Genomic DNA, 20,908 nt, shown 5'->3' on the forward strand with positions numbered 1-20,908 from the left:
AAGGGGGTTGATTTTTGGCAACCTGAACACTGCCTTTCCACCACTTATTTACCACTTATTCTCTGCTTCATGAGCTCTTAAAGGAAGTTTCTGTTCCCTGTCCAGCAATTGCCCTTAGAATCTTTTTATTTTTTCTGGTTTAAATCCAAACAGGGACAACATTTTAATGCAAACTCTACAGCCGTCAACTTAAAAAAAACCGAATAATTCACCAGGACGTTACAAAAGTGTCCTATTGAGAGCTGTCATGTGTCCAACCCTCTCTTTAATTCAAGGGAAGTTCTTTTTTGAAAAAGAAAAAAGAAGTGTGACAGAGAGTTGTTAAAAACGGGGGAAAGGGACAAATTTTTTATAACAAGCTACTGGAGGGGATCCAATTAGACTGCATTAAAAGATGGGGAGGGAAAGCCTAAAATGAAGCAGGCTCCGCTTCTGTTCAACGGATCTGGAGGTGAGGGGGGACAAGTGAGGCTCAAGGGCTGGGAAACAAAGGGGTGGCAACGTGAAAGATAAGCAGCCCTCCCACAGCCCGGGGAGGCGGAATACTAGAAGATTCAGGAACCTCCGGCTCTCGAGGAGGCAGCGAGCGAGGAGCAAGAGGGTTAATGTTTCCTGTTTGCCTTCAGCCCCCCACCCCCGCCCCTCAGCCTCCCCCCGGCGCCCAGGCGGAAGTGAGCGCGCTACTTCGGAGATTAAAAGGGTCCCGAACTCCGATCACTTTCAAGAGCAGGCGGCCGGAGAGCGCGGAGAGGCAAGGCCGAGCCGGAGCCGGAGCCGGGGCAGGAGCGCAGCCCAGCCCAGCCCAGCTGGAGGAGCCCCCGGCCGGGAGGGGCCACCGGCAGCTCCCCCGCGCGATGGCTCCGCTGCAGTCCCGCGCCGCGCAGCGCAGGCTCCCGCCGCCTCAGTGAGTCACTGCCGCTAATTGCAACCCGGTGCCGGCCACTTGCTGGGGGGCGGGGGGGGAGCAGCGAGGTGAAGAAGCGGCTCTTATTTTTGGACCGTGCTCGCCGCCGCGTTTTTTTTCTTTTTTCTTCTCGATTATTATCGTTTCTCGCCCCCTCCGCAGCCGCGCGCCGGCACCCGGCGAGATGACAAAGGAAATGTGATCCCGGGGGCTCGGGCCGGGCAGGAGCAGCAGGAGGAGGAGGAGGAGGGGGCGCGGGACCGGCGGCAGCGCTCATCTGTGCGAGCGGACATAATACACCTCCATGAATAATTCAGGCCGGCCGGCGGGGACCTGCCGCCGCTCCGCCGCCCGGCCCAGCCGCCCGACCGCCGCCTCCCGCCGGCGCGGCTAGGAGCCAAGTGGAGCAGCCGCGTGCGGAGGACCGCCCGGAGGCGCCCCTGGCCCGGCTCGGCCCCCACAGCCGGGTCCCTGCGTGCTTCAGGCGCCCACTGCCTCCACCATGCGGTGGCGGAGCCGGCGTCGGAGGGGGGCGGCGGGAGCCGGCCCGGCCCCGCTGCGCTGAGCCCGCCCATGCGAGGCGCCGGGGCCCGCAGGTAGCGGCAGTCCAGTCCCGTCCCGTCGCGTCCCGCCCCCCATGGCTTCCTTCGGCGAGGCGGACTTCCCGGTGTGCCCGCTGTGCAAGGAGGCGTGCGGCTCGGCCTCGTCCAGCTCCTCCTCCTCCTCCTCCTCTTCCCACGGCGGCGGCGGCGGCGGCTCCTCCTCCTCCTCCTCCTCGTCGGGCGGGGGCGGGGGCGCCCCGTCGCGGCGGCTGCACGTGCTGCCCTGCCTGCACGCCTTCTGCCGCCAGTGCCTGGAGGCGCAGCGGGGCGCGGGCGGCGGGGAGGCGCTGAAGCTACGCTGCCCCGTCTGCGACCAGAAGGTGGTGATCTCGGAGCCGTCGGGCATGGACGCGCTGCCCTCCTCCAACTTCCTCCTCAGCAACCTGCTGGACGTGGTGGTGGTGGCGGCGGCCGCCGAGGAGCACAAGAACGGGCGGGCCGGCGCCGTGGGGCCGGGGCAGGGCCCGGGCGGCAACAACCGGCACCACCGCCCGCCGCACCGCGCCGCGCCCCCGCCCGCCGCCTCGGCGGCAGCCCCGCCACCCTCGTCCTCGTCTTCCTCGTCCTCGTCGTCCAGCGCGGGCGGCGGCGGGGGGGGCGCGCCGTCGGGGCCGCTGCTGCTGCGCCGGCCGCACAGCCGCCAGGGGGAGCCGCGCTGCAGCTCGTGCGACGAGGGTAACGCGGCCAGCGCCCGCTGCCTGGACTGCCAGGAGCACCTGTGCGACAACTGCGTGCGCGCCCACCAGCGCGTCCGCCTCACCAAGGACCACTTCATCGAGCGCTTCGCGGCCCCCGCGCCTGGGCCTGGGCCCGCCGGCGCCGCCCAGCTCGGCCTCAGCCCGCCCTACCCCGCCGCGCCCTACAGCATCCTCTCCGTCTTCCCCGAGCGCGCCAGCTACTGCCAGCACCACGACGACGAGGTGAGCTCTTGCCCCCTCCCTCCCTGCTGGCCTGTGCCCCCCTCCCCCCAGGCCTAGGACCGAAAAGAGCCAGGTAAGGCAGCATGGGGGGGACGGGACTTAGGTTTCAAGGCTTCTGGCTCCCGTGCCATGAGCTGTGGTTCCCTCCCCGTTTAACCTCCTGCTCTCAAAAGCCTGAGCTGTTTCCCTCCCCAAAACCTCCAGTTTGACTTCACTCCCCGGGATGCTCCTGCTTCCAAATGCCCCAGCCGGAAGGGGCTTGCTGGGTGGTGCCGCTGGTCTTCTCTTTTAGTCACAGATGGAGATGTTTTAGTCCCCACCTGAGCACTCCCCTTCTACCCCTCCCCCCCATGTCACTGGCTCTGAACAATTAGATCAGATCAGCTGCTGGCTTAAAAATGTGGCCTTGTGACCACATAAGGCCTACAACTGGCTTCTGCATCTGGGCAGGTCTTTGCTTCATTCAAAGCTTTGGCCGTTTCCTTGCTTGCTTCCCAAGAAGGGACCTCCCGGTGTATTGTTTGTTTGTTTGTTTGTTTGTTTGTTTGTTGTGTGGTAGGAAAGCATGTGAGGACAGGGGTACCACCACAGATGTGACCTGTGGTCATTCTTGCAGAGCTCTTGAACTGCATGCAAAATTATTATTACTATTCCTACATAATGTGCTTTGAAGTTTTGCACTTGGGTCACATTAGCAATTTAAGCCCCATCCCTGCCCCCACCAACTTGAAAACCTCTTTGTCAAAACCTCTATTGTAAGCTGAGTTGAGGGGATATGGGAGCACTTCACATGTGCACTCCCCCTTCTGCCCCAGGGTAGAAACCAAGTCTTAGAAGTCTATTTAAACTGCCCCTTTCTTGGAGGGGAGAAGGGGTTGTTTTGTCTTGGTTTGGTTTGTTTCTCCCTTTCAAATGCAAGTAATATTCAGGCTGTCACCACTTAATACAGTAAAATTGATTGCAAGAAATCTTTCCCTGAGCTTGAAGGAACTCATAAAAAATACAAAGGTGGCATCTACAAAGTGTTGGTGTTGCATTAGTGATAGGAATAATGCAATTAAAGAAACAGGAAACTAGCAAGTAGGTGTCAGGAGAGGGTGAATGTGGTGTAGTGGGAAAATCTAACTTTCAGAGGGGTAATGATGTTTCATTCTCTGTTAACTGTGACTTATTTTTTATGCTCTTGGTTAATACGTTCTGTATGTAATCTGTATTGCAAGAACATAGTTTGGCAATATCAAGATGCTCTTGTTTAATCCAGTTTAAATAAAGTGTTAAATTTCTATAATGTAGCACCTCTTAAAAATATTCTCTCTAGGCTTTATAAATGAAGGTGCAGTATCTGGAACACGCAGATAAAATGTCTAGGCCTATTCCAAACCTAATACAGTGACATAGTGATTTGGACTGAATTTTAACTTTAAAACTGGAAAACAGCATGCTCGGTCCCTCCTTCCACGGAATGTAGTGTGGCATCTCGGTGGAATTTTCCAGTAACTTTATTGTTAAGTAAGATTTGCTCCCTTTTTTTTTTTTTCATTTAGTTCTTTTTGTTGTTTTGCTTGATTCTGTACCACTTTAAGAGAGACCGATCCTTGTCTAAAGACTAACTGAATGAAGACAAATTACAAGGGCATTTGAACAAATATTTAGTGTTTTTCCTATTAAGAAAAGGTGTGAATGCACTTTAGGAAGCCTTAATTTCAATTAAGAGGACCAACTTAACTGTGATTTGGTACTTCAGCAGTTGAACACCATAGAAACAGGGAAGAAAACGTGTACGTTTAGAAAGACTGTTCTAGAAAGATGTTTGATGTTTGGTGATTGGGGAGGAAATGAGCAATTCTCCTTATTGGACTGCCCACAGAGCTTTCTAGTCCTTTCTAAATACTTCTCTACCTACTAGTGAAAATGTTAAAGGACAGACGTAATCATTGATCTTTTAAATCTAGAACCAAATGGAGGATGATTTAGTATTTGAAATAGTTAAAACATGTTCAGCATCAAGTGCTTTATTTTAGACTTCTTTTTCTTGGACTTGATGGTAAAATAGTCTTCCATCACAAGATTTAGCCCAGAGAACTTTAATATACTGTGTCCTTCCAAAGAGCATCAACTTCCAATGAAATTACTTTTGTGGGTTGCAAGGCTTTTTCATGGAACAGTCAGTTTCTACAGTGTGTGTGTGATTGATTGATTTATTTATTTATTTATTTTTTACCTGTCAGTGGAAAAAGTTCAGAACCTCTGGTGATGCTTCATGGAGACTTCTTGGCAAAAGAATAATTCAAGAGGGAATGGGACACATGAGGAGCTTTTATAGATGTGTGTTCTGGGATCTGCTTAATGAACCACTGACTAGTTCCTTTGGTATTGGTGCTGTATTAACTTTTAGACATGCAATGCTTGATCAGTGAATTAGTTTTTAAGTACTTACAAATACTTAAACTAACCTTTGGAAGAAACATTCTGCTCATTCTGTGGGAACCAGATAAATCAAGAACAAGTTGTGCTGTTAATCCCTGTCACAAAAGATGTATGACGCCAAAATTTTGCTATATTGGGAAGAGCGACGGAGAGATGGTGAGAATTTTTACTGGTTTGTTAAACGTTCTTAAAAATAGTTCCCATTTTAGGAGCCTCTGATGGGGAAAACAGCTGTCCCAGAGAATATTTAAGTAATGTTCTAAACATAAATTCATGTGAATGAATAGTTTTCTGATTTAACAAAGCAGAACATTCCAACGAAGTGTTTGAGTGACCATGTTCTCTAAAATATTGTCAGTGATTTTTAAATAATAAAGAAAAAATGAGTGGCTACTCATGCATTTTTTTGACACTGAAAGAAAGCTTTCTTAAGTTACAAACTTTGTTCCATCAACCTACTAAAGAAAACTAAAGTATTGATGTTGGTAGGGTCTCTGTCACAGCAGATGCAAACAGAGGACTTGAGGTTGGAGAATGGAGGTGGGAGGGCAGGGGAAGCAGACTTAAAATGCACAGCCTCTGGTAGTGCAAACTTTAAATTACAACAGGATCAAAGTTGTTAGTTCTTCTGTAGGTTCTTCAAGATTCATGCTGCCTGTTTGTAAAAGTTTCCGTGGATAAGTTGGTTGGATTTTTTTTTTGTTCTGATCTATAATGTTGATGTACAGAAAGTTACATAACTACAATATATTGGAAAGTAATAGTTCTTGACCTTTTTAGACCCAAGGCACCCCTTGGGGGTCAGTGCCAGCTCTTAGTTTTCACTCTGCTTTTGACTACAGGAAAAATGATCAACAGTTCTTTTGTTGTCAAGAACTTGGAAAGACCAACAGGTTGTAATATTTTTGATATTGCAGATTCCCGTTTGACATCTCCTGGGCTTACTGTGCAAGTCATTCAGCACTGTTCAGTGTGCGAACCATTGTCTGTCCTTCTTGACAAGGATCTCAAGCTAGTGGCACCCTGGTTAAGAGTCAGTGTTGTAAAGTAGTAGTCATGCACATTGTTACTGATGCTCAATGAGTTTGGGAAGGGGGGAGTGGCTATAATTATACTGGCAAAATCTAAATAAGATGGAATTCTAAACACTGCTTTCAGTATGAAGTATCGACTTTCATGGGGGGGGGGGAAGAGGAGTATATACAATGTTTTTCTGGTCCACGGCAATAAATGCCAAGCCTAGATTTTGGTTTTATCCCTGATGTGGATGTTCTGACTGAAATTGAAGCAGTCACTGATCCTTTGTGTCTCTTATGTTTTTTAAATCAATGAATGTGTTGCTTTGTAAACAGTCCTGAGACTTACTTTTACACAGCTGAAAACTGCTGTGAGAACTCCGTATTAGTTAAAATGTTCTTGTTTGATTGGGGCTTAATCACTACATATCAAACTTAAGATCTTAGAAATATTAGTTTTTGGGACATTATTTTAATGGTAAAGATTGAATATAGTGGCATCACTGTGTGATGATGGTTTTTGAAAGCTTCTTAGAGTAAAGTCATACTTGGAAAGCATTGTGAGTTAGTCTGTCTCTGATAACAGTATCAGACGAGCCCAGCTGATTTATATGAAAAGTCCTCAGCGTGAGCTCCTAGTATCTGAAGTGTGCTTGTTCCCTCTCTCTCCCTCTGTCCACATAAGTGCTGGCAATAAAAGTTTTGTAAATCTAAAAAGGAACACTGGCTTGTACCAGTGTTTCATCTTGTCTCCAAGTCATGAACATAAATACTTGGAACTTGAACAATTCTGATGTTACTGTTGCACAAAGTGAAATAGTAACAACAGCTTACCGTTTCTTAAAGTCTCGCCAGTAGAGTGGGGTTTTCTCCATGATTCTTCAGTCACTAGAATGGCAATTCCATTCTAGCTGGCAACAAGGATGGGAGGATTAGCACAGACCCAATACTCTTCAGTTACCAATTGTATTGGTGTAGGAAGTGGGAAAATGTAACATAAAACATCCCATTACCTATTGATATTGGGGCAAGCATGACAATTCTAGCAGGGCAGTTGCAGAGAAGCAGTCAGATGGTTATGTAGTCAAGATAAGTATGAGGAGCCATAGAGGTCATACAAAAAAACCTAGAACTCTTGGTTCCAGAATAAATACCTTTTTATTAGACCAACTGGTATATTGCAAGATAAATGTCTTTTCCTGCAAGCTTTTGGGATTAAATTCCTATTGTCAGGCTCTGGGAAAAGTATAGACGGTACAAGATAGTTAAAAGTCCCCATAGATGGGAAATAAACTTCACTTTTGCACAGAGGGAACTAAAGATGGAAGGCTGTCCCTCTGGGTCCATGAGTGTCTTTGTGAGCTGAAATACCTGTTATTAGACCAACTGCAAAATTACAAAAAAAAGTATCAGTTTGGAACCAAGAGTTCTAGCTTTTTTTTGTATGTCTTCTTCTTGTCTCGGACCAACATGGCTACCAAGTACACCCCAGGAACCATAAATGTACTAATATAAGAAAGAAAGGGGGAGGAACGAATTGCAAGGAGGAGACTGGTATGCCAAGCATCGACTCCAAGGGTGGCTAGGAAGAAGCTCTCGCGAGAAATAAACCCCCCAAAAGTTTTTAATTGGGATAATTAAGGTAGGTATATGTAGAAGTTCAGCTAGGTCTGAGTCTAATTGCATTGTATTGTCTTTTGACTTCTAGAGAAATCCAGGAGGATTAAATGGAACCAAGAGAGAGTTTCTTTGCTAGTGGGAGCTGATCTTCTGGAACCAGCCAGCATGGGACTGCTAGAATTCCCTTCTTACTAATCCTAACTAGAAGTATTCTGATAAAAAGCTTGTAATTTGCAGTTGTATGGGTACAGCCATTTAAGTGTTGCAACCATTCTAGATTCATGTATAGCTAGTATTTTTGTTAATAGAGATGTAAAGTCGCCATACAGATACTATTGGTCTTTGGATCTGATAGTAATTCAGCTAAAATTCCTTTGATGTGGCTAATCGAATTCCAGCAATTGGTATTATTGCAATGGCTGGCATTGAGGTTGTTTCACCAGGTTGAGCTTCATTTAGAAAATGTGGGATGGAAGGTAAGAAGTCTGACAGTGACTCCCCAAGGATAGGAGTTGTTTGAACCTTTTCTACTAGTCAGTTATTCAGAATTGTGTGCTGAATTAATTGAAATGGAAATAATAGATTACTTGAATATGCATTTGGTGGTGGTTGTGTGTCTAAAATGCCAACTTTTAAAGCTAATTCTTTCAAATAGATTTGGATTGAGAATTAATGTTGGGTATGCCATCTGTTACTGACTAGCAAGTGTAACTTTGTGTATGTGTGTGCTGTAACTGAACAATGGCACGTTTTCCTGGTTATTTTTAAAATGGTCACTTGAGTCCCTCTTCCTTTTCCTCCCACTCTTCCAGTGACTGGTGAGTGGAGGGGAGAGTATGTGGGTTGAAAGAAGGAAGGCTGATTTTAGTGCATTTTTAAATTGGCCACCTAAAACTCAGGTGACTATCCTGTGGCATGTGTGCCACAAATGGCATGGACAGCTGCCCTGTGGTACTCAGTAAAGCAAGGCACTTGGAAGCAAGGGAGCTCAGTCTCTGGCCACATAGTGAAACTGAGGCAAGACTCTGCTCTGAGAGATGTTGGGTGTCACTACCAAGAGCCAGGGTAAACCCTTCCCTGGCACTTCAGCTGCTGCCAAAATTGGGGATTTGGATCTTTGCCCTATAAAACAAGCAGTTGTAGGGCCAGGGAAGGGTTAATCTGGTTCATGGTAGCAATACCTCTTGCATCTGCATCCTGCCCTGCTCCATGCAGCCTGGGGATCAAGCTCCCCCCTGCCTCCGTTCCAGCCCCTCAAGGTGCAGACTTTATAAGGTATAACTCTAAAGGTAGGGATCAGTGGGGCAGGGCTTAGCTTATGTAATGCCTGCCAAGAAGGTTGGTCACTACTGCCCCAAATCTTCTAATGGAAGTCCCACCTAACCTTTCCTTGGCACAGTGTTATGTTGTATAGCTCAGTCTCTTGCCAAATCCTAAATGAATAGCTAAACATTGGAAATAACTTAATTTTTATTTTATTTTTTTAAATATTTTTTGTTCCAAAATATATTGCCACATAGTTTTGAGGCTTTTTATTAAAAATCTTTCTGGTAATGTTTAATAGCTGTTCCTATCTGCTTAATGCTGTAAGGCGGGTGGGTGTGTGTGTGTGTATGTATCGGGTTCTGGCAGTCAGGACTTTTAGTAGAGATGATTGCAAAAACCTTGTTGGTCTAATAAGCTAAAAACATTGTTTTTAACTGCAAGCTTTTTGGGCACAAAGCATTCATAATGCAACCCCACAGCTCATTCTGAGTACTGTGGTTGTCACTTATTCCAGTCCAGTAGAAATTTTAATAGCAAGATTATCTGATCTGGAGGAATGTTTTGACTCCAAGTATATGTAGCTGTGCATAAAATAAAATGGTCTGTATACAGTTGCAGTGTTAAAATCATTGGGAGCAGCTAGGTGTCCCACACTTCTGAAAAGCAGGGTACATGTGATATCTCAATTTAAGGTAGTAACTGAAAGTACCAATTAAAAAAAAATGGTGCTTCTGCTTGAGAAGGCTAGTCAAGGAGTTTCACTTTTTTCTTTGCAAAAAGTGGTGTTTCATCCTCAGTAAAAGACCACGCGGGTATTTAAGACTCTCTGATTTACGATTGGAAATTACCTTTTCTGTGTGGAGAAGCCAAATTCACTCTTAAGATCTTAGCCATTCACAAAAATAGTTTGTGACAAGGCTACACGCCATTATGGCTAGTTTGAGACCAGTATACCATCTCTACTAGCTGCTTAATAAATACATTAGCCTAAACTTTAATAAATTGGATCACTTTCCAGTCTCCTTTCCCTCATGCCCAGCACATATGCTTAAAATAAAAACAATCCCTTTCTCATTTTAAAAGAAAGCTTGCACAATTGTACAACATAGTTCTGAAAGACAGTGGTGCTCCTATACTACACCAAGAACTTGTCTATTCTCCATCCTCCCCCATAAGATTAGCATAGGTTGGATGGCTGTGTTGCTCATTAGTTCTTCCATAAAAGTCCCAGACTCTTTATAAGGTGACTTCAAATGAATCTGGGTCAAAGGCAGATTTGTCATCTTTCTGTCTTACATTTCATCCTATTGAGGTTACTACTTTTCACAAGGGTTTTTTTGGTTTTTTTTGTTTTTTTTTTTGTGAGAAGTTGGCTTTGCTTGTTATGATAGCTGGCACCATGCAGTCTGTTTCCCAAACATTCCCAACATTTTTGGGTAAACAAATAGAAGATGTTCTATTATTCTGGTGTCAGTAAATTCTGACAACACTACTAATTAACCCAAATAAGCATGACTTCAAACAGTTTCTGCTGAGGCAAGCTGTATAGAAACCTGAACCCCCTAAAGTTTTGGTAATAGGGGTGTGTGTATATGGTCTCTCTTTTTTTGTAAAGAAGCTAGCAACTTCTAGTGTAGTAGAAATCTGTGGGCAGAGGTTCAGAAATTGCTAAGGATGTCTTGAATACAGGAAGATATTTCTATTGCGTGTACATATAAGCTGCTATTTTGTGCGTCTGTTAGAAACTTGCCTCTCCTTGGCAATACCAAGGCTGTGCAAATCTCATGGTTTTAGGGGACTTGGGTCTCTCTCCCTCTTCTCCTCCCTCCCCCCCCCAACCTGTCATTAGTTCATATACAAACTCCCTTCTCTGTCAGAGGTACAAGAGAGAACTTCAGGTTGAAAAGAGCTGTACAAATATGCATCCCCTGACTTTGTTGGCTTGGATTCTATTTTCTTATACCTTCAGGGTAAGGGAATTTTGTCTCCATCTTGCCATTCTATATTGTTTGCCTTCTTGATTTGCCTTTTGTCCCAATCCCAGTTTGTTTTAAATTTGATAAACAATGACATTTTTTTTCTTTTTAAGCAAAGAAGTAAGGTGTATAGGTAAGAAATACCCCAGAACTGATGGGCTGCAATACAAACTGTAAACTAGGTACAGGCGTTCAAAAGCCCGGGACAGAATTGATTTAAGTTACGTAGTTTTCTGTAAGTGGCATAGTTTGGTTTGGGTAGCAGACAGAACACACATTCACCATTTTGGTGCTGGGGGGGGGGGTGTGTGTGCAAATTTTATGCTGGGTTCCACCACTTTTTTTTTTTAATGCCTGTCTTCTGTTACAGACATAGTCTGACTTTTATGTACCAAACTTCTAGTCTGTTACAGGTATAGACCAGCTTCTGATCACACTTAGACTGATAAAAGTGTAATGTCTGTACCTGGCCTAGATGGACAAAGATGTAAGACCAGAGAGTTACTGTTGTAGGTCACAGTTTGACACTGCGACACAACCCATTTTGAACTCAGCTGCTTAGTCCTTTAAAATATTTCTTAAAAAACCTGTTCTGTATTCAGTGAGTTTTTAAAAACAAAATCATCGTTCTTAATGTAAGAACATTAGACTGGAAGGGGCACCTTCTGGGGTAGAGTCCAGACCCAAATTACATGGGCCATTAACTAAACTTTCCTCCTCGTTTTCCAAAATGCACGCTTTTCCTTGCTCCCCAGGACTTTCTTCCTATGCAATAGACTGAGTTACAGCTCTTCACACGCTTCTCTCCTCCTTATGTTTATTTCATAGGGTTGACTAGCAAAAGTGATCATGTCCCACGGGTTCTTGTCTACACCACATTTTTTTTTTTCTTCAGAAGCTTGCAGGAGTAGAAGTGTGTTTTGTATGCCCTCTCTTCTACATCTTCATCCAGACTTCTCTTCCAGACTCAGATCACTATTTAATTTATAAGAGTTGACAGTGCTACATTTTTTAGCTCAACTGGGCTTTTAAATATAAACTTTTCTCATTTAGTTCTGGTTATATTAAACTTTAGGTTTAGATGTACTGCTTTCTTTTTGTTTAACTGAAGAGTAGTTAAAGCTGAGGATTTTGTGCATGCAGAATAAATGTGACCATCCTTGTCAAAAACGGAACTTGAGTGTCATCAACAGCTGTAGTTCAGCTGAAACAAGCATCTAAAAAGAAGAACTTGAGAGTGTGTATGCAGGCTCTAACGGTGATAACTAACATGTTTTCCCAGTGGAACTCGGTTAACTATTTTGATCTGTGATCCAGGAAAAAGTTCTAGCTCAGTGGTGCCCAACTGAGTCCAGAGAAGAGCCACATGCATGATCAAAGGTCAGGGAAGCAGACCCTACGATGACAGGCTGAGAGCCCTGGGGCTCTTTAGCCTGGAAAAGCGGAGGCTCAGGGGTGATCTGATGGCCACCTATAGGTTTATCAGGGGTGACCACCAGTATCTGGGGGAACATTTGTTCACCAGAACGTCCCAAGGGATGACAACTAGGTCGAATGGTCATAAACTACTACAAGACCGTTTCAGGCTGGACATAAGGAAGAATTTCTTTACTGTCCGAGCCCCCAAGGTCTGGAACAGCCTGCCGCCGGAGGTGGTTCAAGCGCCTACATTGAACACCTTCAAGAGCAAACTGGATGCTCATCTTGCTGGGATCCTATGACCCCAGCTGACTTCCTGCCCTTTGGGCAGGGGGCTGGACTCGATGATCTTCCGAGGTCCCTTCCAGCCCTAATGTCTATGAAATCTTGGCTGGCAGGCTGGAGAGGCAGTGCCTGTCTTCTCCATGGGCTGGATGCAGTGGCAATCCAGCACCTGGAATGGGTATGGTGGGGCCCTGTCTGGCACCAGAGTGGGGAGGGGGACATCCCTGGAATGGGCATGACCTGGCCAGAACCAGCTGGGCAGGGGTGAGGGGGCATGGTCCTACCTTCTAGGGAAGAGGGGCTGTGGCTGGGCTCCAATCTGGCCCAGAGGGAAGGAGGTGTGGCCAGCAGGGGGCAGGGAAAGTTGTGGAAGAGAAGGGGGCTTGGCCCTGAATCAGCTGTCCAGGGGGAGAGGGCACAGCCATGCCCCCAACCCAGCCATGAAGAGGGAAGGGGGTATGATCTGGCCCTGATCTGGCTGTACCAGGGGAGGGTTGTGGCCTGGCTCTGCCCTACCCCATAGAGTTTGTTTGTTTGTTTGTTTGTTTGTTTGTTTGTTAAGCAGCAGGGAGCAGTGGCAGTACTGTTTCTAGCCCAGATGGACAAGATGTAAGACCATGCCCCCTAGATGAACTGTGGCTTTGGGTCATGCCCACCCTGCCCTGGCTGAGCAGTGCTTGTCCCTTCCCCAGCACCCATCACCATGGGGGCCTTGATCTGCCCTTCCCCCTCCCCTGTCCCCTTCCACCACAAACTTACAAGCTGGAGACAGCTCTCCAAGCTGCCAGGATGTACTCCTTGCCACTTGTACTGCGCGGTGTGCATGCACGGGCCATTTATTGGCTAAATTTATCAGCCTGATATGGCTTATTTCTGATACAGTAAATTTTTTACCCATGTAGCGGTGCACCTCTAGTGGGGCATGTCTAAAGAATTGCAGGGATTTATAATAGATTCAGATAGTGGTGTATTTATTTAAATACTTGGAACATCTGTTCACTACATCTTGACAAGGGTTGTGACTCTGAGATACTTTGGAAACAAAGTAGGGCTGGAAGAGACCTCAGGAAGCCACTTTAATCCAGCCCCTGGCCCAAGGTACCACCATCCCTGACTATCTACTGATATTATTCAATATCTTCATCAGCGATTTGGACGAGGGCGTGGAGAGCACCCTCTCCAAATTTGCTGATGATACCAAGTTATGGGGCAAAGTTAGTACACCGGAGGGCAGGGAGCAGATTCAGGCTGATCTGGACAGGTTGGATCAATGGTCGGAGAGAAATAAGATGCAATTTAATAAAGATAAATGTAAGGTACTCCACCTGGGTAGAAGGAACCCCCAGCACACCTATAGGTTAGGGAGTGTCCTTCTCAGCAGCTCGGCGGCAGAGAGGGATCTTGGAGTCATAATTGACTCCAAGATGAACATGAGCTGGCAGTATAACAAGGCCATCAACAAAGCCTCCTTGCACCTTGTCATGCATTAGCAGGTGCATGACTAATAGATCAAAGGAGGTGATGCTCCCCCTCTATGCGGCACTGGTCAGGCTGCAGTTGGAGTACTGTGTCTAGTTTTAGGTGCTGCATGTCAAGAGGGACACGGGGAATCTGGAGAGGGTCCAGAGGAGGGCCACTTGCATGATTAGTGGCCTTTGTGATAGACCCTACGGGGGGAGGTTGAGAGAGCTAAATCTCTTCAGCCTTCACAAGTGACAGCTGAGGGGAGAGCTTGTGACCGCCTATAAATTTATTAGGGGAGACAGATGGAGAGTAAGGGAAGTGCTGTTTACTAAGGTGCCTCAGGGAATGACTAGGAATAACAGATGTAAACTAGTTGAGAGTGGGTTTAGGTTAGATATTAGGAAGAAATTTTTCACGGTAAGGGTGGCCAGGATCTGGAATGGGTTTCCAAGAGAGGTGGTGCTATCACCTAGTTTGGAGGTCTTCAGGAGGAGGCTAGATAGTCACCTGGCTGGGGTCATCTGACCTTGGTCCTCTTTCCTGCCAGGGGCAGGGGGTCAGACACGATGATCCATTGTGGTCCCTTCCGACACTACAATCTATAAATCTTGACCAGTGTTTGCTTGACCTGCTGTTTAAAAAACCTCCAAGGATAGGCACTTCATAATCTCTCTAGTCTGTTCCAGTGCTTAACAACCATCATAGTGAGGGTTTTTTCTAATACACAACCTTTTTTATTCCCTTGATGTAATTTGAGCTGATTTAATCTTGTTCTGTCCCCTGCAGCCGCAGAGATTAGTCTGCTGCCATCCTACTTCTGTCTCGGGGGGGGGGGGGGGTCAAAATGTGGCCCGGGGGGTGGATGTGACCCGCCAGGCTATTCTATCTGGCCTGTGGGGCCCTTAAAAAATTTAGAAAATTAATATTAATCTGCCCTGAGCTGCCTGTCATGTGGCCCTCGATGGCTTGCCAAAACTCAGGAAGCGGCCCTTCGCCCAAAATAATTGCCCGCCCCTGTTATAACTAGCCTTTGGGTATTTGAAGAGTATTATCAAATCTCTCCACTTCAATTCTTCTCTTCTCCAGGTTTAAATAATTTTAGTTCTTTTCAACCTTTCCTCATAAGTCAAATTTCCTGGGCTTCTAATCCTTTTCATTGCTCTCTACTCTTTCTAACATCCCTTTCTGCCTGAAAGTATGGTGTACACACACCATTGAGTGGCAGGTAAGGTTTAGTCCTAAAGTGAGTTTATTCATACTCTGCCTCAGGCTACTTGACTGCCTACAGGAAAATGTAGTGCCCTTCTAGTAACAGCTGAAAATTTGTTCCAGACTTTATTGGAAGATAAATTGACACAAATTCAGAAAATTTGTATTTAAGACTTAAATAGTTCTATACTGGCAAATCCCTTAGCAGAGGTGCAGTTTAAATAGCTTCTCAGAAAGAATAAATTATACTTAAGGGCATTTTTGCTGGTAAAATTGTATCTACACTAGTAACCAGTATGGCTATGGTGGCAAAAAGCAGGCCTCTAGTTGCTAATGAGACTTGAGTCTTCAGGCGCAATATGCCTCAGGAAGTTGTCAGAATAGCAGTCCTCTATTCTTGGAGTGGAACAATACAATATTAATCTCTGCTTTAGGGTCACGGGGAGAGTATGTGCTCTTTGCTAGAGATGCAGCAATTAAATCTACACTTCTATAGCTTAGCTGTATGTAAGAACCATTTTCTAAAAGAAAGAATACAAAAGGTGTGCCAGTCTCAACCTTAAATAATTTGGGGCATCTTTTTAACATTGTGGTAACTGGTGCATTAGAGGGGTCTGCCCCACCCAGAAAACCACTGCCACCGAACACTGTCACACTATGGAAGTGCTATGATTCTAAATCCTAAATGGTTTTAGTTTTTCTATCGTAATTGAGATGAGACTGACATGCGTGATCTTCAAATGAGACATTACCAAGGGATAACAAGGTCTAATGGCCATGAACTCCAGGAAGGCTGATTTTAGACTAGACATAAGAAAAAAGTTCTTTATGGTGCGAGTGTCCAGGGTCTGGAACAAACTCCGCCCAGAAGTGGTGCAAGAACCTATTCTGGACTTCTTGTTTTTAAAAAAACAAAACAAAAAACAAAAACCTCTGGATATTTTTCTTGCTGGGATCACTTGATCCCAGCTGACTTTCTGCCTGTGGTTGGGGGGGGGCTAAACTTGATGATCTCACAAGGTCCCTTCCAGCTCCTAATATCTATGAAATTCTCACTGTGCCACATGGCTGTTACATGATGGAGCTGGTGCTGTTGGAAAACAATGGCCAGAGATGCTGTTGAACTTCAGAAACTGTCAGAAGTTTCCCATCTGTTAGCATGGGGTTTTTTTGTTCGTGTATGTCAGGGCAGGCAATTATTTTGAGCGGTGGGCTACTTTACCCAGTTTTGCCAGGCTGTGGAGGGCTGCTTGGGTAGTCCTGCCCCCTGGTCACCATCTTGGGACCAATGTCCCAGGACCATTGGGGCCCGAAGTGGGGCGCAGGCTGGCAGGGGTCCGTGGAGCTGGGCTGGGCTGCACCAGCAGGGAGGGGGGAGCTGGCCTGGCTGCATGGAGCCCCTGCCAGCTGGGACCCCGCACTCCTGCCACCCTACTCTGGGCCCCACTGGCTCTGGGGCACCAGTGCAGGCCCCGTGCTCCCACTGGCTCCCTGTCCACTCGCACCCAGTGCCCCCCAGCCCCGTGGTACAGGTGGGGGGCAGCACACAGCCCCAACCCCCTGCTCGCCAGTAGGGAAGAAGCTGGTGCTGAACATGGGGGGGAAAAGTGGCCCCTCACCTGCCCCATGGCCAGTGCCCTGCATTGCAGGCACTTGCAGCCCATGCGGGGCTGTCCAGAGCAGGCACAGGCAGCCCCACGCAGGCCGCAAGCAGCTGCAGTGCGGGGCACTGGCCATGGAGCAGGCGTGGGGCCACTTTTTCCCCATGCTGAGCACCAGCTTGTAACCCACCCCACTGCCAGCCTGGGGGGGTGGGGAGGGGAGAAGGCAGCCCCTCGCCCACCCCACGGCCAGCGCCCCATGCTGCAGCCACTTGCAGCCTGCCTGGGGCTGCCTGCTCCAGACAGCCCCGCATGGGCTGTGAGTGCCTGCAGCACGGGGCGCCGGCCACAGGGCAGGCGAGGGGCTGGTTTTCTCTGCACAAGGAAGGAACCCAGGGAAAAGCTGAGCACAGGGGCGAGCAGCCCCTTCCTTGCCCCATGCCTGGCGTCCTGCGCTGCAGGCGCTCGCGGCCTGCATGGGACTGGCTCAGGCAGCCGCACATGGGCTGCAAACAGCTGCAGCATGGGGCAACAGGCTTGGGTGGGGAGGAACCACTTTTCTCCCCCCCCCCCCCCCCCCCCCCGCTCTTTTGCTGCTTGGGGTGTCCCATTCTCTCTCCCTCCCTCCCCTTCCCTCCCCCCCAGCTTCCAGCATCAGGGCAGCCACATGCTCCCAGCCCAGAAACCCCTGCTGGGGCTTCCAGCTGTGGGGCAGGGCCAGGTGGGTCCCACTGTTGTTGGAGCCCATCGGGTTTCCCCTGGGTCCTACTGCCCTTGATTCCTGTCATTTTCAACAGGAACCAAGGGCAGCAAAATATTAATTTTCCAACTTTTTTTTTTTTTTTTTAGGAGCTTCATGGGCCAGATAGAATGGCCTTGCAGGCCGTATTTTGCCCGCCCCTGATGTATGTCCTTAGATTTTTTTTCCTAGTGACGGGATTAACCTCAGAGGCTACTGTTTTGTTTGCTTATTTGTTTTTCAGGATCTCTTGCTCTTCCATGGCCTTAACTACAAAGTGTCAAGCCACGCCCCCCCAGCAGCCTAAACATTTCTTGAAAGCTTAAAGGGGTGTAGGTTGTAGCCATGTAGGTCTATGGACATAAGCAGACAAAGTTGTTTGCGTGAATCTGGTATCTTTTATTAGACCAACTTTAAATAGTTGGAAAAATTCTTTTTGGCAAGCTTTTGGGTTTAAACCTTAAATACACTTTTGCTACCATGTCAAAGTTGTCTTACAGCATGGTTCAGTGCACTAGTATGACTTATGACTAGTCAGTGAAATACTTGATACTGGTGCTTGCTAGCTAGTAGCTTGTAGTGCTGGGGCAAAACGTTTGCCAAATTAAGGAACTGGCAAGCAGCAAAGAGTAATGTGCGCAAAACTAAAGGTAGGAACAGATATTGTATTTGTTCTGGGACAATCTATGTCTGTGTTTTGTCCCAGAACTGAAATATCCCAAATTGACTGCCCTTCTAATCAGGTTTTAGTGAATGTCTGAATGCACCGTTGCTTCTCTGCTATTGACTGTTGATTCAATGATGCAATCCTGGGATAACTTCAGATGCACTCTTGCAATGTCTTAGGATAAAAAAGATTACTAGATAAACAGTTTATCCTGGGACAAAAGGCTAGAAATAGATGTCATGTTAGGTGCATATTTAAACCACTGACTGATTTGCAAGGGTGAACAAATGGCAGATGTGAGGTGGTTCACTGTGTTTTTTGTTGTTGTTTTGTGGGTTTTTTTGTCTTGTTTTGTTAGGTTTTTCCTGCCCTTACTAGAAGAGAAAAAACCAACATGAAACAGGTGTTCTACATAATAGATCTGGCATTCAGTGAAACAACTGTTTTGTAAATTGGAGACACCAGAAGGCTTTTGGAGGGCATATTTTTGGGCCAGTGCTATCAAAAATGGGACGAATATCCATGTACTAATACTAGTTTTATGACTTTCATTTGAGGCCATGTGATAGAGCTACGGTGGCTGTTGTCAATAAATGAAGGAATAGGCTTCCTTTGTTAGGGTTTCATACTGCCAACCCTGATGGTTTTAATGTGTTTTTAATTAACTGGCTGTATCACTTAATGATAAGTTTGTTTGTTTTTTTTGTTTTGTTTTGTTTTCTTCTTTTTCACTTGTATATTTTCACTTCCTATTTTTTTCCTCTTCTGTGACTATGAGCAGCCCTTTCTCCCTTCTTGGAGAAAGGGCTGCTGATGCATTCAAGGTGTAAAGCTTTTGGAGGATGGGGAGCTGACTGTGTGTATGGGTCTTAGGTGTTGGTTGTTGGTATCTGCTAAAACAGACCATTTCATCTTCATATTACCAATTCCAAGATTTTCTGTAGCAGAGATGAAGTTAATGCCACATTTGTGTCCACATCAAATACCTTTGAAATTCTGGTTCTTTATTTTGTGAATGGTGATCAGCTTGAAGCAAAATAAATTGCTTGGGAACTGGGTGTTTCTGTCTCCCAAAAGAAAAGTAAAGCAGTTTATATGAAAAACTCTTTATTTGAAATCACTTCAAGAAATTGGTGGCTGCTTTTTCTGAAGGTGTGAGAGAATTTTTAATATATTGGAGTATTCCACTTTTAAAATGCCCCTTAAAATCTCACTTGCAGTTGAACTGCCTTTCATGGTAGGTTGTCCTGCCTATCTTCTTTTCATGTGTTCATCTAGAGCAGGGGTAGGCAATGTGTTTTTTTTTTTTTTTTTTTTTTTTTGCCGGAGTGCCGAAAAACACCATAATGCCTACCTCGGAAGGTGCCGGAGTGCCGGCATGGCAGAAAAGCAAAACAAGGGCAAGGGGTACATGGCAGGATGCCCTGCTGCCCCTGGCCCCTGCTGCTTGCTGCTGCTGCTGCCCAGAGCCCGGGTTGGCTACAAACAGCTGTGACGGGCTCATCACCTCTGTGCTGGGAGTGGGGGAGATGCCGAGTCTGTGCTGCCTCAGGCTCCACCCCCCCCAAACCTGCTCCAAGGCATGCCTGCACCTGCCGGTGTGGAGCTGGTGCCGGAGCCCAGCACAGCTGTTTGGAGCCTCCCAGCTGCAGCTGCCCCAGCTCTGGGGAGCTGCTGCCAGCTGGGATCCTGGGCTGCTCCCAGCAGGCAGCTGGGATGCTGCAAGCCCTGCTCGGAGCAGCCTGGGCTCCGTCGCTGGCAGCAGCTTCCGTGGAGCTGGGGCTGGCTGTGGCGTGCCAAGCAAAATGGCCTCATGTGCCATGCTCAGCATGCATGCCAGGGGTTGCCGACCCCTGATCTAGAGATATCCATTCCTTGAGTGCTTTTGATTTTAAATAACCTGTTGCTATGGATTAAGCAATATTTCCCTGGAATGTTTCTGATCATGGTCTGGCAGAGCTTGTGACCTTTTAAAAGCTATGGTTGGTCCTGGACTTGATGTGAACTGAAACTGCATCTTCCAATATATGGTGTCACAACTTAAATTCCGTGGTGACGCATAGTTTGAGAAGGTGCAAGAGCTTAAATGTTGGATCATAATAAATATTTATTCACATACCGCACATATGTCTTTGTTTTGGGAAGACAGAATGAGAAATGAAAAATTTTCCTTGAAAAGAAGTAAGTTTATTGTATTAAAATTATAGAATACATGCTGTTTATTCAGATGTTTGCTAAATCAGTCTTGTAGCATATGCAAGCATGGGGATATTTGGGTCACACATTGATTATGCCAAAAACATTCTTTTACCCAAATTGTTTGGAAATCAGTTTTGTTAAGACATGCACCCCCATTTCAGTTACTGATTTGGGAGGGAGTGCATATGGTATGTGAATAAATGGTATCTGTTTTTTCTGCTGCCTTTCTACTTAAGGGAAGCATAACTTGAAGTAAATGTATAATAATAATAACAGTAGCAAGCCAGTCAAACTTACCGTGCCTCTCAAAAGTGATCTCGCTGTTGCTAGTATATGCCATTTATATTTACTAGGGCAGTGATTCTCAACCTTGTTAGACTTGAGGCACTCCTCAAAAAATGCTAGCTCTTATCCTCTGCTGATTTTTGACTATGGAAAAATAATAGATCAATTCTTTTGTTGGATAGACCACAACAGGTAAGAATATACTGGCACTGTATTCCTATATGAAATCTCTGGGTTTATCCTGTGACTCCATATAGGTTTTTGCACACTAAACAGTGGTAATATTGCATAGCACTGTGCATCACCCTT

At 46.4% G+C, this 20,908-nt stretch overlaps 1 protein-coding gene across 1 annotated transcript in view; it reads left to right on the forward strand.

The window, feature by feature from the left end:
- Positions 1 to 504: 504 nt before the first annotated feature.
- Positions 505 to 20,908, forward strand: part of TRIM71 (tripartite motif containing 71) — a 75,554-nt gene continuing 55,150 nt past the window's right edge. Inside the window, exon 1 of the mRNA XM_019498109.2 lies at positions 505 to 2,426. Within this exon, the coding sequence (XP_019353654.2) occupies positions 1,542 to 2,426 (885 nt within the window). The 5' untranslated portion in view covers positions 505 to 1,541. The remainder of the gene's footprint in view (positions 2,427 to 20,908) is intronic.

Source organism: Alligator mississippiensis, chromosome 5 (assembly GCF_030867095.1).
Source record: "Alligator mississippiensis isolate rAllMis1 chromosome 5, rAllMis1, whole genome shotgun sequence".
Classification (NCBI taxonomy): Eukaryota; Metazoa; Chordata; order Crocodylia; family Alligatoridae; genus Alligator; species Alligator mississippiensis.